Genomic DNA, 24,097 nt, shown 5'->3' with positions numbered 1-24,097 from the left:
GCTCTCCCACCACAGCATGTTGTCAATACCACTAATGGCCTGTACCTGCTGAAATGCCAGCATCATCCAGGATTTAGTGGTGTTATCTCAACCTCCCACAGAACCTGCAGCCTGCTCTGTCAGAAACAAAGAGGCTTTACAAAAAGGAAAGGACTTTGCTGCAAAACTGAGGAGCAGCATGTTGAACGGTCTGAAAGCAGTGTAGGTGTTCACCTGAGTGAAGGAGCAGGTCTCTGTGCAGCACTTAGAGAGGAGGCCCTGGGGAAGGAGAGGGTGGGGGATGCACAGAAGATACAATGGTGGCTTCTCACCTTTTGACGAAATAAAAAGCCAGGCCAACCAACAAAAACAGGAGCAGGAGAGATCCTGTGACAAACAGGACAATTTCCCAGCCCCAAAGGAAGCTGAGGGAAAAAGGCAGAAAAGAGGCATTAGAGCCATGGCCTTTTCCCCTCTCCCTGAGGGGACCCTAGGAGGTCACACCTTCAGAGTCAAAGAATGGGTTGAATTGGGCCAGGTTGGGTTGGGTTGAGCTGGAAGGAATCTTTAAAAGCCATCTAGTCCAACTCCCTACCTTTGACAGGTTGGACCTTCCACTATCCTAGTTGCTCCAAGCCCCACTCAGGCTGGTCTGGAACACTTTCAGGGATGGGGCAGCCACAGCTTCTCAGGGCAGCAACAGGTTTGGCTGTCCCAGCCTTCCAATCTCTTTTCCCCTGCTACACCCTCTGTGACATCCCAGCTCTGGACAGTTCCAGCCTGCATGCCAGTACCTGCTCCAAGGAACTGGACCTCAGGGTTCCTGGCTGTGTGAGCAACAGGTCCAAAAGCAAGGGACTCCCCACTGAAGCTCAGTGGCTTGCCCACATGTGCCCTACCTACCCTGTGCAGACGTGGCCTGACCCTGGTCCCAGCCCTGCTCACTGTGCTGGAAGCAGAGCTCCTCCTACTTGCCACTGACATGAATGGCATCTTTTTGGGGGTGACATACTCAGGACTGGTTTTCAGAACTCTCCCATCCACAGAGAAGGTATGGGGGCTGGCCAGGAATCCCTGAAGACAGGTTTTGATGGACTGCTCCTGCTCTGGCTGCTGAGCCCACACCTGGGCCCAGACCTTCACCAGTGACCCCATACATGTCAGGTTAAGCTCTGCCAAGAAACAACAGCACATTTTAGGTGGTCAGAAGCCCTCTGATGTCAGGGATCATATTGCTCCCATGACTTTGTGCCCTCCTGCTCCAATGCTCTTCACCTTTCTCTCCCTGCTGCTCTGAAATCAGGCTGCCATGCTGCATCACAGGTAACTTGAGCACATTCTCAACCTTTCTTTTGGTGACAAAAGGGACTCGAGGTTGTCATCTCACCCAGCAGAATACTTTTTACTACACCTTTGTATCTCTACCCCTGGTCAGAATGGACTGAAATCATTCAACTGGTCAAAAAGGCATTTGGGTGAGGGAGAGAGAGCATGGCAGCAATCTTCCTTACAAAACCAGCCAAAACCCAGGAGACATTTTTCCTATCCCTCAAAAGCTGTAGTCCCTAAGGTTTTCAGAAGTAACTATTTGGTCTGGGTACTTTGAATAAATACAGGAGCTGGGAACCTGAGTCCTCTGGATTGCAAAGGGCTGTTTGCTTTGTGGGTTTAGGTTTGTCTGGTAGACACCACAAGGATCAGCAGAGACTGCCATTCCTCATGGCCCCTCCAGCTTGGCCTCACAAGCAGCCCAGGTCACTGAAATCCCAGCGCTCACCACTGCTCCTCAAGGTCCCCTCACTCCAGTGCCAGCCTGCAGGATGAGCTGGAGCAGGGACTGTCCTGATAAGGCAGCTGTGGATGAGCATTTGCAAGGGAGAAGGGCACTTGAACTGGGCACAAGATGCCAGGTACCAACTTTGCAGGTGGAGGTCAGAGACACTGCAGGAGTGCTCATCTTCCTCCAAGGAGTTCAAGATGCTTCCCAAACTTTCCAGCATTCTCCTGTGCTGCAGGGTCCACATGGAACAGTCTAGGGGAAGAGGAGATGTGGTTTTTCTGGGTGTGGTTCAGGACTGCTAGTAAACTCCTGGCTATGTGCTCCTTGCAGAACACTTGTCCTCATCCCACCCTCCTCTGCCTCCTACTCTCCTCTGCCCTCTCCTGCCAGATGAGTCTTCTGGCCTTCTACCACAGTACACCAACTTGGCTCCTTTGGCAGCCTCCCAGGGAAGTAAGAAAGAGGCATGTCCCACATCTCACAACAAGGACCAGTACAGAGCAGTCTCTCATGCTGGGAGCAGAGAGAGAGGCCCACTCTTGCCCCTCTCAGGAGGATGGAAGAGGAACCTGGCTCATGCTGGGTCCCTGAGCCTGCTGTGAAGGGGCTCAGCAACAGAAAAACCTTTCCCTCTCCTCTCAGGTGTAGCCTCCAGCACACTGAATACAGTTCAGATAACCAATAACAAGCTGCAGTGCCTGCAGCCATGGGATGCTGGACAGACTCCAGGCTCCATCAAGGGCTCTGCTGCCACCCAGGGACTACACACTGGGAACGGGCTCTCCATTTCCATGGTGATTCCCAGACAAGCCACTGTCCCATCCCTCAGACACACAGACACCAGGTGAATGACAGAAGCCATTCTCCCAATCGCTCATGAGACAGCCCCCCCCACCACACAGAGAAAATGACCATCCCTTCCTCAGCTCTTCTCCTCCCACATGGTCACAGCTTCTGCCCCACACTAACAGGGAAAACATCCCAGAACCCTTTGTGTTCCTTCACATCCCTATCTCCACAGCCTCCCACATCCCCAGCCCTCTCCTGCCCCACACCACACCTCCCACAGGGAGCCACCAACACCAGGAGGAGCTGCCCGCAGCTGTTTTCTCATCCCAACCCATTAAATACGTGGCTGAGCTTAGCAGAGTCCAGAAGTGCAGGGAAAGACAGCAAAGGGAGACAACAAGAGCAATAGCCAAGACAAGAAACTCACAGAGAACAATCTTTACCAGTACCATTCATGGTATCTCCTGAAAGCAGGCTGATACTGGTATCTTCTCTCACCCAGCTCTGTGTCTACTGCCTGCTGAACTGCTGTGTCAGAGAAGACATGGTTTAGCTTCTCCAGATACTTATCCCGCTCTTCCTGGGTACACTTCAGTTCTTTGCCAACATTACTGGGGGAAAAAGAAGATGGCAGGAACAGTTTGCTTTCCCTCTCCTTCCTGGCTTCTTCCACATGTGGGTTTTGTTTCATTAGAACAAGCATAGTGATAGTCAAGATCAGCCAGAGATACATAACCCAGACTTCTTCCATTTTGGAGCTGAGATATTAGGAGCTGGTTGTGCCTGTTGATGGACTCACAGGGAAGAAGCCAAAGGGACCAAACACTGCCAGTGGTCAGTACTCCCCAGCTGCCAGCACACAAAGGAGGACTAGTGCCAGGAATCAAACCACTGGGGGTGTCACAGCTGGATTTTCCAAAGCAGTGTGTCTTACAAATCTTCCACAGTTCTAAAGATGAAAGCAGCAGAAATAATGAGGAGCAGAAAAATTTTAGGCAGTAGAAAGATATAGGATCATCTGTCACAGTTCTGTATAGCCCTAAAATAGCAGCAGATTAAATGATCCTTAGTATTTAACCTTCCTTCTATTAGAATGTTCCAGTTAATGTATTTTCTGAAGTAGTAAGTTATTCCTCTTTCTAATTCAAAGAAAAGTTAGGATTTTCCTCCCCACATAAAGAGAATGTGTTATCCTTTAGAAGTGATTGGATGCTAAGTCCACAATCTCAGCACCTTGAAAATCAAAGTGAGACAAGGTAATATCAGTCACCTGAAATATAGGATCAGTAGGACCAATTTGGCTTATTTCTGGTCTTGGAAGTCTCCCTAGAAGTGGCTGCTGGGACTCTGGGAGTAATTCCAGCGGAACTCTGTAGGGATCCCTTGGAGATTCTTTGTGGGCTGTTCCTCAGTGACTCTGCCCCCTGATTACTCAGAGATGGGCAGCCCAAGGACCAATAAATGCATTTCTACTGACCAAGCTCAGGCGAAGGGGTTGGACAAATGTGATTAGTGCCCAGTGTCCAGGATAACAACCAGAATGGCAGCAGGGGGAGGGAGCCAGCCTGTGTAGGGGCAGGCAAGCCATCCCCTGAAGGCAGGATCTCCATCTGAAGGCAAGGTCTGTCTGGAAAGGGATTGCATTTCCTAAGGCAATGCTCAGGGGATCTCTTTACAGAGGAGGGTGTCAAGCCTAAAAGGAGCAGAGATCACACTTAAATTTCTGCTGCTTCTTGTGTGCATTTTTGGCCTCATCCTGCCACAGAAATAACCAGAAAATATAAAAATTAAATTTTTCACTTTGTTCCCAAAAGTAAGACATTTCCTCTGCCTCACTACAGTGAATGGTCTAAGACAAGCTACAGTGTCCCCATCTTTACAAGCTGATCCTCAGCTTTAGTGTTCCAAGACTGATGCTGTGAAGCAAGTTTTGCTCTAGAAGCACTGTGGTACTTCCCATCCCCTTTTGCCTTTAATTGATTCCTGAGCTCTCAGCTGTGCTGGATACTCCTGTCAGCAGCTTGCTGCCTACAAGCCTGGGCCTGGCACTGTTGCTCTACATTGAGGTGGGCAGTCAGCAAAGAGATACGGTACTGCCAGTCCAGCCACCCTCATGGCACCGAACTCAAATGCCAGGCACAAAGCTGAGGAGAGAATGCATAAACATGCAGGTCATAACTGAGTTTAGCTTTTTATCAAAACTGAGATACATTTCTATAAAGCAAGAACAGTGGAACAGGGATGTCCAGATAGATCAGAATACTTCCCTTCTCCCTCACTGCTGTACATCATTAATGCCTTGGCGCATAGACCAAGACTACAATCACTAGTAGAGCAAAGCCCTGATCCAAACCTGACACTCTACTAAGAGACATCACTGAAACCCTGAACAGCACTGAGATCCTGAATAAAAAAATGCTAAAAGGGGAAAATACAGTGTTTAAAAAACATCCTTAAGACTGCACTGTGACCTCTCTAAAGGGAAATGATAGATGGAGCAGCCACAGCATTTCCTAACTTCAAATACTATTGCTTGTTTCCTTCCAAATAAATATAATACAGCAAAGCTTAAAAGTGAAGGACAGACTGCTGTAGTTTCAGACACCTCTTCAAGATACAATCACTAAAGAAATAACTTGGGCTCATCTGTCAAAAACTCAGGAGGCATAACCTTGACTATAAAAACAGAGAGTAGATAGAAAAAGGCAAAATGCTTTGTCCAAGATCCCATGGCTGACTCGAGGAACTGACCCGACATGACACTCAGGGACATGAGGTATCATACTGATGAACATCTGCCTTCCCACACACACACACAAGTCCTCCAGTAATGAAGCACAGAAAAAGGAACTAGCTTTGCAGATCAGCATTATGCAGATCTCTGGAAAACAACAGGAGTTGTTCTTATATTAGAACATATTAGAGTTTTCTCTGACCTGTTTGAAGGTAACTGCTGGATCGGGTTACACCAAACATCCACCTCACTGGCATCTTTAGTCTAACTGTGAATACCTAATTAACAGCACAAACATTATATAAGAATGTTTTCCAAAATAACTCTGTAGCCTTTGGCAGCAAGGATTTTATAGTATTTTAGCAGCACTAGCTTTACCTGAGACATGACAAGGAAAAAAATAACTATTTCCCAGACATCTCCTGCATAATCAACCAGGGAAGCAAACAGCTGTAGTTCCTAGGTCATACAGATAATGCTCTTGAACCTCAGCAAATGGCATGAAAACACAAATGTGAACAAGGTTACAGCTTTTGTATGTTTAATGTAAAATCCTGGAAATAAAAAAAAAAAATACTAAGATTGTCCTTTACACTCAAAGTAACAGCTGTGCTCCTTGGCAAATAAAATATGCCAACTTTGATTTCCAGTTTTCACCTATTGACTTCCAAAAGACAAATTCATTTCTCCTTATATGATAGTTCTCATCACGTATGTTACTCAGGTTCAGTTTCTCCTTACGTCCAGACATGAATTCTTTAAAATATTTTAAAATATTTAGAATTAAAAAAAAATAAAAAGTCTCACAGATATAACTGCCTGCATCAGAGCTTAGGAATACATTTTTTAGAGCCATGATCAGGTTTTTAGTCTTTCACAGCCAATGTTTTTCACCATCTCTCAGCTGCTCTCAGCACTCCCTGGCATCTGCCTACACTCCCATTTCTCACTTTCCACACAGGCTGATTGGACTATAAAAGGAAGGAAAGCACAGCTCCCTAGGGACACCTGATACCATGTAGCTTTTCACAGCACTTCCTTCAGAACTTTCTAGGCTTGGTGGGAAGATTTTCTGCATGAACTTAAGAAATGAGTTCAGTGACTCAAGCAATATTGTCTAGAGACACACATTCACATAGCCAAAATTTAATACAAATCAAATGCAAGAGAGTCCTCAGGCTGTGACAGCTGATTTTACCACCACCCAAGGCTGGCATGCAGCTAATTTTCCCTCTGAGACACTGTGGTTGAAACTGAGCTACTTATAAAGTAAACTTTATTTAAGAGTTGATTGTACATCCTTCCTAGCTGTTCAGAACCTGGCTTCAGCAACAAAAATTTTCCCTGTTTTCCTGGGAACAACTGTCCTTACATCCCTAGGCTGGATTAAACCATGATGTGCAGCCTTATTCTAGGTCTGTACCTGTCAGTGAAAGAGATGAATGAGTAAAAACGGTACTCACTCACTTTCCCCCAAAGACCCTGAGCTTGTGCTCCTCCCATGTCAAGGCTGACACACTGCTGGTGTTTGCTGGATGCCAGTAGCTGCATTCACATAGACTCTGCGGGATCTCGATTCCAAACCACTGCCTGCTATATGCATTGCTAGCACCTCAGCTGCTAGAAAGGCTCTGCTCTATTTAAAAGCAACAGAAGAAAGGGAAAATCTTATGGTCAATTCTACAGGAAAGAAGGCAGACCCTTCCATACTGCTGACCCTTTCAAAGGTGCCTTTCTCCAGTGTCAGCACTTATGTAGGCTGAGTTTTGGGGTCATATGCACAGTAGATAGATCTGGTTTAAATTTCTAGATAAGGCACCCTAGAAGAGGACCAGAGATTCATGCATAACATTTCCCACAGCATCTTTCCACTGTTCTTCAGTTTACAGGAGATCTGGCACAATTTTAGTCAAAGTGACTTTTCTAGAAGAAATTAAAACGAAATTCTTGGGGAGTTGTGCAATTGAATAAGCCTGTGTTAAGTGTCCTGTGTGACTCTGAATGGGATTCTGCTGAACCTTGGCTTTTCCTGCAAGCTCCTGAGCACTTCCGGATGAACTGGCCATTCTTCTTGCGGATGCTTCCCTTCAACTCCACGATCCTGGCAGATTTTGCAGCTTAAAGAGGGGAGAAAAAAATAAGAGATGTTCAGTTATCTCATATAATCAGGCCCCAGTCTGCAAAGCATAGTGTAGGATTGAACCCTTTCTTCTTCTCCTCACCAAGCAAAGTTCTCCTACCTGTTTCCATAAGCTTCAGCTCTCTGCACAGCTCTTCCTGCATCTTCTTCCTATAGTCTCCAAACATGGCTCTCATGAGCTGACGTTTCTTCACCAGTGGAGCCTTGTCACTGCGCAGTATTCTGATTGCCCTGAGAGCCTCTTCAGCTGCAGCACAAGAGAAACAACACACAGGCTGAGGCTCCCTGCTGCCTCTGCCACTGCATTCCTGCCAATGCACCCCCCAGAAGAGAGCTCTTCTTTTACTTCAAGCTTACTCTGCTTTGGAGTGGGCTTCTGTGTCTTCAAGCCGAGTTCCAGCTGGTTCACACACCAGTCCACCTCCTTCCGCAGCTGCTCATCTGATTGCTATCAACATGAGGCACAGTGAGGAAACAAGTCACCCAAAAATTAAAAGGAGCAGTTGCTACACAGGATAAAAGGGAACTCTACAAAGTCAGCACTATTACAAATAGCATGTTCTGGTGATCACTGTACAGACTTCATTACATTTTCCTTCTAGTGTTTTTCATCAGATAAACGAAAAGCACTGTGCAAATGTTTAGTTGCAACTTGGTGTCTCTATTAGATGGATTTAATACACGGCTGCCATGCAGAAGGTGCTGTTTTCTGGAAAGTTGTTCAGCTTTCAAATAAACTTACAGATGGGAGAAATAAACATTAACAATAAAAAAACCCCTATCCTCAAACCTGCACAAAATAAAAAAAAGCAAACAATTGACAAAATCAGAAGCGGAGTCCTTCTTCTCAGCTCTTCTGTGCTTTGTCAACCAGAAATGCATGAGGAGAAGGAAGATGAAGCCCATGAAGGAAGCCAAGCCCCACTGAGCAAAGCCTGCTGGCTCTCAACAGTGGGACAGGGAAACGGGGCTGAACCCTGGAACCTGCACAATTCTTAGCTGTTATGTACATGTAAATACAAATGCCCTCACACTGTCTCCTTTTACCTACAGCAGTGTCCTTCCAAAGGACTGGAAGGGCTTTGTCTGACCTTCAACTCTTCCTAAGTCTGTGGTGCTCAGCAGTGTTTATTGGTAGGACTGCAGGTGAAGCAGACCTTTCAACATTCCAGAGGCAGGTGAATACTCGGCGCAATTTCCTTGTAAAGTATTAAGAAAAGGAAGGCTTAGTGCAATCTTGTATTACCGTACTGATCAGCTGGCACTGTTTGTTAATAACACCTACAGCAGTGCTAGAAAGTAAAATACAATGAAAACCTGGACCTTAGAACAATAGAAAACCTCAGGGTGTGCCTTAATGTTGTATTTACATAAAACTTGCAACTTCATTTGATTTCTGGGCCACACCCTAGAGAGTAACCTTCTCAGAAGCACCCCTGAGCTTTACCACAGGCCCTCGGCTGGACCAGGTGGCAGTTCTGTGCCTTGGCTTTGCTCCTTGCACTGCAGAAGCAATTCATCCTGCAACTTGTACATCAGAGCTACAGGGCCTGGCTCAGCACCCACAGGCACCAGCTTGGCACCAACTGAAGACAGTTACCTCCATTTCCTATTTTTATTTTCTTAAGAAAACATGGCATCCAGCTCCCAAGGACTAGCTGTCACAAACCTAAACATAAAATCTTTCAGCACAAATCTGAAGGACCATTAACCTCCTTTGCACTGGTCAGGTTCCTCAGCTGTGCAGCAGAGAAAGTGAACAGCTGCTGGAACATGTAAGGAGCCAGTGTGGTCTTTCAGCTTCCATACCAAGGCAATATGCTAATTGTTCATCTGTGCAAAGAGATAAAGTGTATCTTTAGCTCAAGGGTTTATAAATTGTGGGATTCCCATCAGTATTTAACTACCTGAGAGGTCTTCTCATTCTGATGGGAAGTATCTGTATTTTGACAGCTGTTAGCTTCTGCCTTTGCCTTCCTGCTGGTCTCAGTTTCTTCTGTTTTGTTTTTACTGACAGGTGGTTTTTGTTTCTTCTTTTTCTTCTTCTGGGAAGCTCCACCTCCTGTTGATTTCGCTGTCCCTGCCTCATTTGCAGGTGCTGTCTCTGTTTGGGGGATATTGGAAGTGACATGGCTTCTATCCTCTTTGGGTGTACTCCCTGTCACTTGAGTCACCTCAGATTTCTGCAAGGCTGCAGCCTGTGGCAGGGCTGCTGATTCAGCAGACAGTGAAGGATCTGCTGTGTGCTCTGTATATTGGCTTGCTGGAAGTAACTGAAGATGAGGACAGTCTTCATCTGGGATGGCAAAGTTGAAAGCAAACTTGGGCTCTTGTTCAGAGGAAGCAAACCTCAAGGCTCCATTCCAGTTCTCCTGCTTGGTGGCACTGACATTGTTTTGTACCTGCTCAGCACCACTGTCACCAGGGTGAGCTTCTGGGTCAGTCTCAGAAAGTGTAAAATCAAATCGAAAGCTGCTGCCAGATGATGTGAACAACTCTGGCTTTGCCTCAGGGGTTGGGTCAGATGGTTTCACAGCATCTGCAACCTGCCCCTTGCTCGGTTGTACTTTCACAATATCAGGGTTCATGCCTAGAAAAGACAAAGAATATTATTTCAATACTGGTGTTCTCAATGCACCCATTTCCTGCCATGGGGGTGCCACTGCAACTTCCACTCTAAGGCACTGCCCAGAGAGGTGACTCAATTAATGCTGCAACCTAAGAAATCTACCAAAAAGAACCAAATCTCACCATCCCTCAAGGGACAGCTCAAGTTAACCTTTCTCCATGCTCTTCTGACCCTCATCTATCTTGAGATGACAATCCCCAAATACATTGCTCATCACTTGTTGCTTCTCTGCAAGAGTACTCTCAGGGGAGCACAGGACCTTGAAGATGTGTTGGGTCTCTTCTACTGCACTCAGAAAACACCAGGAGAGACAAGAAACAATTTACGGTGGGCCTTAAAATCCACATTGTGGGATGCTGATGACTGATTCTTCTCTGAATGTGCTCTGTGTTCATACCACCCCTGACTAATCCATAAGTAGCATTCAATTGAAAGGGAACTCCAAGTGCTTCTAGAAGCTCAAATACTGTGAGATGTTCCTACAGAGGGAAAAAAAAGTCTTAACTGCTCACTACATACAGTTGGACTCTTACACTGCAGTAAGTGCATTGCTAATGGCACAGAAGCTAGAGGGTTTAGCAATCTTTCCCTCAAGGTGAAGACAAATCCCAGAACCTAGCTCAGTGTCTCTTCTCTGGAAAACTGGAAAAAATCTGAGTAGAGGGCATACCCTGAAAAGCAGGACTCTTGCTTGACTCTCTTAGAAACCAGCCTGACCACAACAGCAATCCCAAGGTTTTGTTTTAGAACAAATTCTCTAAAAAACAGAGCTGTTCTGTGACAGTGGTCCCTAAGACCTCCATTTGGAAATCCTAAATATAATCTTGTAGTGTTAGTCTAACTTATTAAGTCACAGAACAACTTGAGAGTAATGCTGTGGAATGGGAACACCCCACCTCTCCTGGCTGCAGTGCCCGACCAGAATGGGACAATCCATTCCCTGTCTCGGCCAGTGATGCACCCCCATGGTGGGACAGAAGTGGATGTACCTTCACAACATCTGGGTGTCAGGCTCCTGAGGGTTTGGCTAGCTGCAATCCAGACCAGTTACACAACAAGAAGTAGAGAAAGCTCCAGGGAGCTGCTCTCCTCCCACCCCTGGGAGTTACTCTGAGTACCTCAATGCACACAGGGCTACAGCCAAATAACTCATTGATCCAGACCCTGAAATTCTGGCTAGAGCTTGGATCTACCTTCAGCTCACCTGGATCAGTGCCTTTTCTGGCCAGGGCACTGCTTCTGTTGCCCGTTCCTGTGCTCAGCTCCTGCCTCCCCTCCAGGAGCTGCCTTCCCTGCCGTTGGGCACTGGGGACCAGCACAGCATACATGTTTAACAAAATGATCTGATCACAGAATAGCTTGGGCAGAAACCTTAAAGCTCATCCACTCTTTTCTGTGCAGGGACACCTTCCACTGTCCCACATTGCTCCAAGCCCTGCCCAGCCTGGCCTTGGGCACTGCCAGAGATCCAGGGGCAGCCACAGCTTCTCTGGGCTCCCTGTGCCAAGGCCTCAGCACCCTCCCAGGGAACAACTCCTTCCTAGTATCAGATCCAAGCATAACCTCTGTCAGTGAGATGCCATTCCTTGTGTCCTGTCACACCAGGCCCTTGTCCCCAGACCCTCTCCAGCTCTCCTTTAGACAGGGGCTCTGAGGTCTTCTCAGAGCCTTTTCTTCTCCAGGCTGAACAATCACAATCCCCTCAACCTTAATTATTTTTAGAGCCTGATGCTCAAGCACAGGGTGTGGGCACCAATCAGTCACTGCTGCATCCTCAGGTGCACCAGCAAACACTCCCTGAGCATCTTACACAGGGTTCACAGCCCTCTCCCCAGGTTAGGTACTAACCAGCAGCAGGACGTGTGTCTGCAGCTCTATAAATTGGTCTGACAAGATCAAACTATGGCCTTATATAATTTTATCTTCCATGTAATTTTTCCCTTGAACAAGCTTCACAAAAATAAACCTACTGGTATTTAAGGGCCAGACACACTGGCACAGTATTTCCTTAAGACGGAAAACAAAGGCAGAGCTGTAGCAAAACCATACAAGCCATTATATGGGAAAAAGAAAACATGACAAAGAATACAGAAAACAGGAAGAACAAGCACTAAATGAATAAAAGATAAAAGCGCTTCCAGAAACAGAGTCCTTAAAGCCCAATCCTTTTTGTTGTTCTGTATTTAGAACAAATCCCAAATAACACAAGAACAAGGAACACAAGGAGAGAAGAAACAAAAAAACACTCAGATCTGCTGAATCACACCCAAGGCCAGGATACAAATGGTGTGGGGTGGGAAAGAAGAACATACCTACTTTGGGATGTGGGGTGAGGTGGACATCTGCCTCCAGTTGCGAAACGCACCGCTCCAGCTCCTCCTGGAACACACCTTGGGGAGCCTTGGACATCGTGTGGGGAAGGCACAATGTTTAGAAGCACAAATCTCTCACCTCCAAAACTGAGTTTCTGAGGCCTTCTCCCCTCTCCCAGCATATCAGACCTGGCTTTACACTGGAGGTGTGCTGTTTAACAGTTCATTTATAAAAAAACACAGCACAGGGACACATGTCCCGTGTGGAAGCACCAAACGAGCCTTCTGCATTACAAAAATCACAGCTCTTACCAGAGGAAACCCCGCCACTCCCAGCAAGCCAGGACTTCCCACAGATTTCCTTTTTCATCATTTCTCTGTCCCTTTTTAAAGGCTTCAAATGGAAGAGTTCTCATTTTTCCTGAAGTTTAGGCAATGGCGTAATGTCTCCACAGCAGGAAATTTCCCTTTAGCGCAGCTCGGGCAACACACAGAATTTATCCTTAGGCTAAACACGAGCCCTTGAGGCCCCATGTGCTGCACTTCTACGCTGGCTGCCTCACGCTAAGCAGGTGGAAGTTACGGTTTGCAGCCCGCCTGGGGCCAAGGCACACTAAAACACTGGAAGCGAAAAAAATGTTCAGGGTAAGAAGATGGGCAGGGATTGGGAAAGGCACCAGCGCTGGGAAGGTCGTTAAGGAGAAGCTGCGGGAGCCGGGCCCGGTGCGGGCCTCGCAGCGCAGCCTTACCTGCTCCATGCCGGGCCCCCCGAGCCACCGCCGCAGGAAGCGACCGTCCCTCACCGCCCACCTCCGGTCACGGGCCCCGCGTGGGCTCCGGGAGCAGCCCCGCCCCGCCCGGCCCCGCCATCTGCAGCGCGGGCCCCGCTCGGCGCCTCCCCGGAGCCCTCTCGGAGCCTCGCCCCAGCCGCGGGCTCGGGGCCATGCGCGCCGCCCTCAGCGCTCCGGCCCTTCCGCCGAGGGCGCCCGGAGTCTCCAGCGCCCACCCTGGCCGCGTCTTTGAGACCCCTGCGCCCCCCTCCTGCTCCCCGAGCCCCACAGGCGCCTGCCGCACAGCCGCGTGCCCACAAGCGGCCCGGGCCGCGCGTCAGATCCCCGCAGGAGTGCCCGCACCAGCCCTGGCCTCACATGCCAGCCTGACAAAGGCCATGCCAGCAAGCACTACCATGGGCGGGCAAAAAATCTTAATACACACCTACAGGTACTGTCTAGTTCCATTTCTATTTTAGATTTCCTTCTGATTATTTAATTTTGTAAATAAAAAGACACCTTGTTTCATATGTATTTTTCCCCCTTGGATTGTTTCCAACAACAGCCAGAAGACCCCGATGAGGTCAGTACTGCAACAGCCCAGCATGTCACAGCGCAGGGTTTGGTGTCTCTCAAATGCTTCTAACCATGGAGGTTATAATTTCTTTTGATAGTGGCAGCTGATGTTAGAAAATCTCCAAGGCTCACAGAAGGGCTCTAAAGTGCTGGGAAAGCACTTCCAAATGTTGCTGCTAAAGATTATAAAATGGTACTGGAAAAATTGGTACACTTCTGCCAGTCCCAACCAGATTTCTGTCTGCCTTACAATGTCTACCCTTGCTGAGATGTTGTCTGAGCCCTCCCCTCATTACAAAAACCACCTCAGTGGTTTGAGCCTTGTCCAAGGTTGTCTTGAGACTTTTATTTTGAGGCCTATTCTGAGTGCTTGAGTAGAGTTGAAATCAGCATCAATCCTCGCATCCAAGTGTCCAAGCATCAGGAAAAAATCTGACAAGTCAAGTATTGGAGGAGATAATGAGCACAAAATAGTGAGCCATCATATCTGTTTTGAAAGGCCAGAATCCCACTGCAGCTTTCCTCTCTCTCCATGCCTGAGCTGGACTGAGGGCTCGTGAGCCTGTCACTACCAGTTTGGATGCATCCCCTACACCAAAAGCTCCCCATCCGTGGTCTGAGGAATACACAAAGTCATCAGGTGATGCAAAGGCTCTTCTTGGTATGGCTGGCACAGAACCTGCAGAACCCATCCAGACAGAGCAAGGAGTGAAGGGAACATTGTTTTATATAGCAGGACGCTGTTCATATCTCCAGCTCTATTCATAGCTCCAGCAATGCCCATGCAGGGAAAAGGCACAAAGGACCAGCAATGCCTTGGTATTCCTGGGTTTGATGTTTGCCCTGAGGATTCAGCCCCACAAGGCCACCAAGTCAGAGAGCTGTGGCAGCCTTGCTCTGAAGACACACGACAGAAGGGCTGTCAGGAGATCCGAATGTGATCCTCAGCTTCTGCTGACACAACAGAAACCTTGTCACGGGAAGAGCTACGAGCTGAGCTGGTGGAAGCTGATGTCTAACAAGTCATGTCTGTCTGGGAGCGAAGCAAACAGCAGGCAAAGGAATGGGAATGGCTTGAGCCTGCCTCAGGTGCAGAGCAGGTTAGTGTGTGCTGTATAAACCGTGCGAAGGCTGGGACAGTTCCTCACTGCTGTCAGATGGTGACAGGAGCACCTATCTGGGGGCAGGACAGCTGTGCAGTCCAGGTCGCTCCAGGACTGGCATTCCTTGCCAGCACAGAGCTGCCTTCTTTCCCCATGCCACCAACTGAGCACCAACAGATTCGTGACAGGCATGGCTGTAACTGGAAGCTGGAAAATGCAGCTCTTTGGTATGAGGCTCCTTTGAGGGAGTTGCAGGAAGGAATTGGGAAAGAAAGACATAAGAGAGAAGTGGGGTAGTTGCCAGAGCTGCTAACCATAGTGCCAGGGAGCCTTGGAGGGCACTGGGACAGCTCAGTGTCACATGCCTGACACATCCTGTCGCCAAACTTCCTCGCCAGCAATGTACGTGGCTTGCACATACAGGCTGTCATTCAGCATTAGGAAATCTGTGTTGGACAAGAGAGAAAGAACACAGCTGTCAGAATGGAGCTGCTGAAGCTGGCTGGGAGAGCTGAGCTCAGTGGGGAAGGGCTTCTCCCCACCCCAGGATGGCACTGCTTTCTGCTCTGCTGAGATGTGGAGGGACACTCCAAAGGGTTTCCCAAACATCCAAAGGAAAAACCACTGGAGCAAAAGCCCAGAGCATATCCCAGGCAGAGCAAGTCTCCCTGCAGCTCCCACTGAAACAGGGGAAGAGCATGTGCTCACAGCAGCCCTGCTTTGCTCCAGCACTTGTGAGCCCTGACACCACTGTCTCCATGCCAGTACATGCTGTGCCCATTCTAGTACCTGCATCGGAGTCATAATTCAGTGTCCCCTTTTTATGTTCAATCCCCAGGAGCTGAGCAGGATGCAGAGACGCTGCCTCCAACGCCGTCTCTACCGAGCACCCTTGGGCAGAGAATTGGGGAGACATTAGGGCAGCCAGAGCCCCATTTCCAGAGCAGCCCAAATCCCCCTGGACAAGGCAACTGTCAACTAGGCAGTTGATGGACCCAAGCTGGAAAACCCTCAGTACAGCCAGCTGGAGCTGGGAAGTGAAATATCCCTACAGGAGAGAGCAGGCATAGGAAAACTGAATACTTAAGGTATGAAGACCAGAAAACCATTCACTTTTGTGAGGAAGAAGCATGAGATTTCACCTCCCATTAGTTCTATGGGTTAAAGTGAAACTTCCCTTCAAGAAGGGGCTCAACTGAGGGCACTGATCCCAACCCTTGCCATGTCTCAGGTAAGAGGGAACATTCCTGGTGGAATGGACACATCTGGCAAAAGCAAAACCTCCTCCCATGTCAACATAAGAAGCAGAAGCCTGTGACTCTCTTACCTGTGGCTTCTTGGAAGTGTCGCACACAGGTGTCCATTGTTGCCACACTGCCACTCAGGGTCTTTGTGCCTGGGAGAGAAACAGAGTGGGACTGATCAGTGCCTAAAGCTCACAGCAAAAAGCAGGGCACTATGGAAGCATAATGGGACCAGAAGTGCAGAAGTCCTGGATGGCAGGAGGAGCAAGATGAAGGGCCTGCAGCAACTTCCTGCTGGAACATAGGAAGAAGTACATGGGTGTTACCCCCAGCTCCACTATCAGACCCATGAACTGGGTGAAACCAGCTCACCATGCAGCCATCTGCTGCCAGAGGAAGGGAATGGAGAAAGAAATGCTCCTTCTCTGAAATACCTTCCCAGTCTTCATTTACTTGGGAATTTGAAACTTAGGGAAGTTATAATAAAAAAAAAAAGGGAAAAGAAATATCTCTTAATATTTCTCTGTCTCTACTGGCTCCCTGAAATTCAGGCACCTTTGACACTAGGCAATGAGGCTTTTAAAGGTGTTGCAGACAGCTACAGCTGAACAGATTCCTCCACAAGGGTGGCACACTTCTCTTTACCCGAGTTTCATTATTCCCAAGGACAAGTCCCTGCAGATCCACCAGGCAACAAAACCCAACAGGACAGCACAAATGCTGCCACACACCAACAGGGACAGCAAGGTGAGCTCAGCTCCTCAGGAATGGTGCCAGTGGAAGCACTGGCCCCACCTCTTCAGCAAGAGGGACAGCACTTACCTGCGATGTAGGTGTTCAGCCCATCAATCTCCACCACCTGCTGACCCAGCGTGTGCCGACCCGGTGCCAGCCCCATGCCAGCCATTGCATCTGTCACCAGCACCAGCCCTGCAGAGCACAAGGAAAGGGGCCCTGTCAACACCACAGCTGATTTTGCTGCAGCTCCAAGCACTATGCCCTGTTCACCCCCCCAGAGAGGGACCACCTGTCTCCACCCACATCCCACCAAAGCAAGAGGACTGAGGGATTAGCACATGCGGCTGTGACCTTCCAGACAACAAGGGCAGCATGCATGTCTTCGGGGAGATGGTGCAGTGCTTGGAGTGGCTGGTGACACTGTGGGGACTGAGTGGCTCACCTTTGGGGTGGGCTCGGTGGGCAATGCGCAGGGCAGCAGGGTTGGTGTGGATGCCATCAGAAATCATGCCGTAGAAGACCCTCCGCCCAGCAGGAATCCTGTCACTTGTCAGCAGCCCCACAATGCCAGGGTCACGGTGGTGGAACTGCTCGAGGGGAGAGAGGGGATAAGCTGTGGAGGATCACCAGGATGTCTGAGACTTCCCTTCAGGGAATGCAGCTGTCATCTCTATCACATAGTGCCTGGCAGCTTTACCGGCAAACCTGGACATTGCCTTGAGTCACAGAATCACAGGAGTTGTAAGGGACCATAAAGCTTATCTTGTTCCAACCCCTGCCACAGGCAGTGACACCTTCTGCTATCCCAGGGTGCTCCAAGCCCCATCCAACCTGACCTCGAATGCTTCCAGGAACAGGACAGCCACAGCTCCTCTGGGCATCCTGTGCCAGTCTCAGTACCCTCACAGAAAATAATTTCTTTCCAGTATTCCATCTAACCTTGCCCTCTGGCAGTGGGAAGACATTCTTCCTTGTCCTGCCACTTCAGACCTTTGTCCAGAGCCTTTCTCCAGCTCTCATGGAGCCCCTTTAGGCCCTGGAAGGGGCTTTCAGGTTTCCCTGGAGCCTTCTCTTCTCCAGGTGAGCACCCTCAGCTCTCCCAGCCTGGCTCCAGAGCAGAGGGGCTCCAGCCCTTGGAGCATCTCCATGACTTCCCCGGGACTCTCTCCAGCAGCTCCACATCCTTCTGCTGTTGGCCCCAGGGCTGGAGGCAGCTCTGCAGGTGGGGTCTCACCTGAGTGGGGCAGAATCTCCCCCTCCCCTGCTGCCCACACACAGGAGGGGCTCTGGGTGCACACAGCAAGGGCATGTCCAGCTCTCACCCACCAACACTTCCTAGTCCTTCTCAGTGATGAACTTCAAGAGTCTGCTACAGCCTTGAATTTCTTTCAGATCCAGCAGTAGGAATGCAAAGCCAGAGGTTCAGTGCCAAAACCTCATTGCAAAACATGGTACAAAACCAGCTGGGAAGAACACAGACCCATGGAGAGTAGCAGAGAAAGCCCAAAAGCAGCCCTGGAGCAGGGCAGGTGCCTGTGGGGACTCACCGGCAGCATGGCATTGAAGAGGTGGGTGATGAAGGTTGCTCCGTGCTGCACAGCCTCCTCAGCTTGGGACAGATTAGCCACTGAGTGACCTGGGAACACACACCAACGCCTGATTCCTCTGCTCATCTCTCCACTGATTTCCCTACAGAAGCAAAGACTCCATCACTGGACTATGCTCTAATGCCCACCCTGGCCTGAGAACCACACAGATGTGTCCATGACCTAGGGGGACTCTGGGGGTGAGTTTTCACCTGAACTCCTTCAGTGTTCACATCACAGCTGTCACAAATGTTGCATTGCTCAAGCTATGTTGTCTTCAGGCTAGGTTTGAGGTCCAATGACACACCTTTCTGCTGGCCTCAGATATTTAAAGTTTTGTAGAGAGGTATCAGAGGATACCCTCACAACACTGGGGACTTTGCCAGGAAGGCATATGGAATTAACTATCCAGAAAGAAACTTCGGTTTCCCCAATAGGACAGCAACTCTGTGGGCTAACCTTGCCTTTCTGGAGTTCATTATGTGGCTGTGGGATAAGAGATAATCTGCTGTATGAATGCTCTTCTCACCTGAGGTTTAATTTCAGCCTGACCATTTTCCCTTCTTTAAACATAAAAGACTTCTTCAATGATCTGAGACAAAGAAGAGGTTGTGAAGCAAAGGGAAAAAAAAAATGCAGCCAGTTTTAAGTCAGCAGCCAGCCAGATGTTGGAGGGAAAGGTTCCTACTGCACTTGCAGTTAAAAAACAGAGTTATCAAACCAACAGTAACCTTTGGAAAATTATTTCACCTGTCACATAAGGCCTAAAGCAGTGGAACTTCAGAGTTTGAACCCTTCCACATCATCAAACCTCCAGTTAAGACTGCTATTCTTTCGTGTGTCAGAACAGCACCTTGTGTTTACTGCAGGGGCTCCTCAGGTGATACAAACTTTGACCCTTGCCATGACAGATTGAAAGCATCAAGCAAGGACTGCTTTTGTGACAGGTCTGTCATCTCCATACAGGCCAGGCAAAAGAGAATCCCACCCCATCCAGTTGCACTGACACACTGTTAGAGATGCCACAGCCCCAAGGGAGGGGTGACCAGAGCCCCCCTAAGCCCTGGGTGCCCCAGCCCTTACCCAGGGAGACGCAGATGCCCCGCTTGGTGAGCTCCTGGATCACCTCACTGCTCCTCCTCATTTCAGGGGCCAGGGTCACTATCCGGACACAGTCCAGGGAGCCATAGGTGGCAAGCAGGTCCTGGAAGGCACCTGCTTCAAAGGTGCGGAGGCAGTGCTCTGGGTGGGCACCCTTCTTCTCCTTGCTGATGAACGGCCCTTCCAGGTGGACTCCTATCCAAACAGGAACAAAGAACCATGACCCTTCCTCCCCCTGCCAAAGACCAAGAAACCTGCTATGTCTACTCTGCCCCAGTCACACTCTTGTCATTTTTCTGCAGCCAAAGACATGGCTCAAGCAACTGTGAGCTCAGCACAGTGAGGATGCAATGCTGGCCACTGGCCAAGCCCACTGCCATTGCTCCAGGGGCCCCAAAGGGGCTGGAGCAGTGTGTGCACAATGACAAAAAAACACAGCAAAGGGCAGGCACAGCCTGAGGAACAAGGCGGGTCTCTGCTCACCTGTGCATTCCTCCCGTTGAGAGTTCCAGTCCCTACTTGTGCTGCTCTGTAACTTCTTCCACCTCAACCGTGAACAAAATAATTGCCCACCTAGAGTAGCACCACAGAGGGACAAATCCACTTACCCAGGATTCCTGCTCCATGGGTTCCACCATTTCTTACACTGATCTGAGGGAGAACCTAGAGAAAGAGTTCGTCAGACATAGCAACCCAGACACAGCCCCCAGCCTGCCAAATCAGACCCAAACATCAGGTCTGCAGGGAGATGTGTAGCTGGACCACTTAGGACCATCATAGCCCACAAAGGAAAAGCCATCTCCAAGCTTTGGTGTGCAGAGCTCGCTTGGGAGACATGGCTGTCTCAGCATTCTAAAGGCTGAGGGCAAGAAACCCAGGGTAGAGTCCACCTCCTCCTGCCCATGGCTTTTCTGCCCTGCCAGCTATCCCAGTCTTGGCCCACACACCTCCTGATACCAACCTCAGTCCCTGATCACCCTGCAGGTGGGAGGGGAGAAGGCCCCTTACCTGGTGGTACACAGATGAAGGAGAGGTCACCAGAGTGGGACAGAAAGAAGTCACTCCATGGGAGAGGATTTTCTGGCTGACCAGGTCAATACCTGATTTGAAGTCATCCGTAGCCAGAGAGAAGTCTACCCCGAAGCCTCCTGTACCACAAACAAAGCAGGGATGAAACTGCAGCTTCCCCAGTGGGTGAGTTCCCACCCAGAAACACCAAAGAAAGAAAGACTTTGTGTGACTGAAGGGAGATGTTCCATTTGCAGGGCCCTGACACAGAGAGCTCCACCAGCACTTCTGTCCTACATTCCAAGGTTTCACAAGTACCAATCTCCCCACCGCTGCCCCGCTGAAGTGCTCTTCCCCACAGCACTCCAGTGTTTTGCAAGAACAACGTTTTTATTTTGATACAGGGCAAAATATAACTATTCCCAGCTGAAAAGGGATCTGACTTACAACTTTAGCTACCACAGAACAAGCCCCTTTCCTTCTGAAGAGAGCTATTGCAGTTAATTGTTGTTAATTGTCTTGTCCTCTCCTCCCATGTCCTGAAAAGGGTAGGGCAGGCATCCTGCCAGTGCAGAGGCAGGATAAAATATAGATAAAAATTAGTTCAGAGGAAACCCTCACCTGGCCAAAGGGGATCACTTATACAACAGCAGCAACCAGAGGCAAAATTGATCTTTGTCTTTGGTTGGGTGACTCACACCTCCCTTGAGCAGCTGAAACCTGGTCATGGGCAGGAAGCCCGCAGTGGGGCTGGGGGTCAGGGATGGACAAACCCAGGTTAGCGCATGTAGCTTTACTGTACCATTGATCTGGACGTCGATGAAACCTGGGGCGATGATGCTGTCCTTGCAGTCCAGTTGGACATCAGCAGAGCCCTTCTCGTCAAAGAAGAGTTTTTCTGGGTTGAGGATCTTCCCCTCCCGCACCCACAGGTCCTCCCTGGAGGGACAGTCACACACACCAAGCTCTGGTACCATCTGCAGCACAGGGAGCAGGCGGCCCTGCCCCAGTGACAGTGATCCTGGGCAGAGTGGATCCCACCGGCACCTCCGGCCACAAGCACTGCGATGTCTGCCAGAGCACAGCTGCTCTTCCAGCTGGGACACAGCGAGCAGCCTTCTCTGCCTGGCTCTAGCTCTACAAAACTCATAGGAATGGGGTTTTCATGGGCTGCCCCTCAAGGTGGTGGTGATGATGGCCAAAGCGCCAGGGGGCTGGCAGAAGAGACGAAACGACAGAGACCGTACACCACACCTGCCCCACGTCCCTCCAAAACCTGGCAGAGGGGACATGGACAGTCCCTCAGCTCTGCTGTCAGGTCAGGTCGGCAGCCCGTCGGGGAGCCCCCACACCCCTGGTACCCCCGCAGCCTTGGTACCCACGGACATCACAATATCCACGGACAGCGCGGGTACCGCCGGACATCACGGTACCTCCAACAGCCCTGGCACCCCCAGCCACTCCGGTGCCGCCGGTACCCCCCGCCTCACCTCTGGAGCTGGTGGTCCCTCAGGATGCGGCAGTTGGTGAACTGGACGATGGGTGCGTCCGAAACGGATTTATTGGATGGCATCGCGGGGAAGCGGGAGCCGGAGGGAACCGCGAACCCCGGTGGTGAGCGCAGGGGGCGGGACCGGGCGTGGCGAAGCAAGGCCAGGCCGCGGCTCCGGTACGAGCTGCTGCCGCGGGACTGAGCAGCAGGTGAGGGGCGGAGGAACCGGAGCACCGCCCCGGGGGCAGGCGGAGGGTGAGCTCCGTCCCCTCCCCGGAGCTCTGAGCCGACACTGTGAGAAACAAGGCCCGTGGGGCCGTGCGGCCGAGCCCCGCCGCGCTGCCCGATGAGCACCGGGCCCGGGGCGCAGTCCCCGCTCCGGGGGCACCGCGGCCCGGGGGCGTGGCCTGAGCATGGCCCCGCCCGCAGCATCGCCTGCTCCTGGTCATGTGAGCGCTCTCGGCACGTGCCGGGATTCCCCACCCGCCCTGCGGCACGTGACCGGCCCCGAGCAGCCGCCATCACGGGGAGGGCGCCGCCATCTTGAGAAGGTCGGCGGCAGAAGCCCTCCTCATGAGACCCCATCGTGTGATCTCATCCTGAGACCTCACTGTGAAACCCCATCATAAGACCCCATCGTAAGACTCCATCTTGAACCCTCAGTGTGAGATCTCATCCTGAACCCCATCACGAGACCCCATCATGAAACCATGCTGAGACCCCACCCATGGTGAAACTCCATCCGAAGACCCCATTGTGAGACCTCGTGCTGAGAATCCATCCAGAAACCCCATCCTGAGATCCCCATGCTGACACCTCTATCCCAAGACCCACATTGTGACACCCTGGGCCCACTGGCCCCCATGTACCCGAGGGAAACTGATGACAGGTGGTTCCACCTGGCTGATGTGAGCTCCATCACTGCTGATGAATCTCTCCCAGGAAAGAAAAATTATGGGGAATATAATTGTGCATGAATGTAATATCCCTGTCTGGCCTGAAATTGGATTTTAATTAGGTTTTGAGCCATGCTTATCATTCCATGATGTCAGTACTTGTCCACAATACAAGCTGCTCCTATTGTCAGCAGGATACAGGGAAAGGGAGAGATGAGAATGATGCTGGTTGAGGCTGGGAAAACTGTGTGAGGCACTGTCTTGGGAATTTGAGGCTAAGAATGGTTTCAGGCCACAGAGACTCTCCAAGAGCTGGAGCCCCTCTGCTCTGGAGCCCTGCTGGCAGAGCTAGGAAGAAAAACCTGGAGAATGGAAGGCTCCATGCAGACCTTAGAGTCCCCTTCAGTGCCTAAATGGGCTCCAGAATAGCTAGAGAGGAACTGTGGACAAGAGCCTGGAGGGACAGGACACAGGGAATGGCTACCCGTTGCCAGAGGGCAGGGCTGGATGGGATATTGGGCAGGAATTGTTCCCTGGGAGGGTGGGCATGCCCTGGCACAGGGTGCCCAGAGCAGCTGGGGCTACCCCTGGATCCCTGGCAGTGCCCAAGGCCAGGCTGGATGGGGCTTGGAGCAACCTGGGATAGTGGAAGGTGTCCCTGCCCATGGCAGGGGGTTGGACTAGATGATCTGTAAGATTTTCCTCATGAAAGAATGAACATCTGGGACACACAGCACTGTATTGCTAGGAATGATTTTTAGCTTCATACAGGAGGAGCTGAGGACACCCCAAAATTAGAAGTTGAGAAGATGAATCCTAGAAACAGCTCTCAGCCCTGCTTATCTGTCTGTGAAGAAGAAAAGGACCCATCCAAGCTGCTAAATTGAATTTGGATGTCAGAAGGCATGTTTGGCACCCAAACCGCCTGTGGCCAAAACAGGTCCCTTCCCCAGGAACATACAAGCTGACAGGGTTGTGACAGTAACTTTAGCTGGCACTGGGTGAGATGCTGAGGTAAAGGCAAATACTGACTGCACAGGATACAAACACACACTATAAATATCCTGCCTCGGGCCCACCCGGAGCAGTAACAGAGCTTCACCTGAGAACCTTCGAGCCCCATAGATCCAAGGCTTCCTCAGGCTGCAGTCCCAAGCCTGGATGAGAGCACTGAGACCTCCTGTCTGCACTGCTGGGAGAACTGAACAGCCTGTGCCAAG

General features: G+C 50.2%; 1 protein-coding gene across 10 annotated transcripts; it reads right to left on the bottom strand.

Moving 5' to 3' along the window:
* Positions 1 to 1,008: 1,008 nt before the first annotated feature.
* AMDHD2 (amidohydrolase domain containing 2) lies at positions 1,009 to 23,318 on the bottom strand. Of its 10 annotated transcripts, XR_013776245.1 has the most exons (16): positions 21,980 to 23,318; positions 21,292 to 21,428; positions 20,490 to 20,629; positions 20,090 to 20,144; positions 19,464 to 19,676; positions 18,342 to 18,430; positions 17,237 to 17,381; positions 16,879 to 16,986; positions 16,140 to 16,208; positions 15,602 to 15,703; positions 12,364 to 12,451; positions 10,202 to 10,336; positions 9,330 to 10,012; positions 7,780 to 7,870; positions 7,523 to 7,669; positions 4,711 to 7,399 (listed from the first exon to the last, which is right to left on the bottom strand). XR_013776245.1 is itself a non-coding variant. In XM_079321079.1 (12 exons), exons 1-12 carry the CDS (start codon positions 22,564 to 22,566, stop codon positions 10,503 to 10,505), a joined length of 1,761 nt encoding a protein of 586 aa, XP_079177205.1. In that variant the 5' UTR covers positions 22,567 to 23,318; the 3' UTR covers positions 10,344 to 10,502. The 10 variants fall into 10 exon arrangements, 5 of the variants coding, with proteins under 5 accessions (XP_079177207.1, XP_079177208.1, XP_079177209.1 ...); XR_013776246.1 differs by lacking the exon at positions 10,202 to 10,336 and having other exon boundaries at positions 21,980 to 23,315; XM_079321079.1 differs by lacking the exons at positions 4,711 to 7,399; positions 7,523 to 7,669; positions 7,780 to 7,870; positions 9,330 to 10,012; positions 10,202 to 10,336 and adding an exon at positions 10,344 to 10,530.
* Positions 23,319 to 24,097: the final 779 nt, after the last annotated feature.

This window comes from Erithacus rubecula (assembly GCF_903797595.1).
Source record: "Erithacus rubecula genome assembly, chromosome: 17".
NCBI classification, from domain to species: domain Eukaryota; kingdom Metazoa; phylum Chordata; class Aves; order Passeriformes; family Muscicapidae; genus Erithacus; species Erithacus rubecula.
Note: the sequence above shows the minus strand (reverse complement) of the source record. Positions and strands in the feature narration are given on the sequence as shown.

Excerpts from the sequence above, each read along its gene's own strand:
- AMDHD2 (XM_079321079.1), bottom strand. The coding sequence starts at position 22,566 with ATGGGGTCTCATGAGGAGGGCTTCTGCCGCCGACCTTCTCAAGATGGC. Across the intron at positions 20,630-21,291 it reads CATCGACGTCCAGATCAATG|GAGGCTTCGGGGTAGACTTC; the intron begins GTACAGTAAAGC and ends TTTGTGGTACAG. Across the intron at positions 16,209-16,878 it reads GCTGAACACCTACATCGCAG|GCACAAAGACCCTGAGTGGC; the intron begins GTAAGTGCTGTC and ends TTTCTCTCCCAG.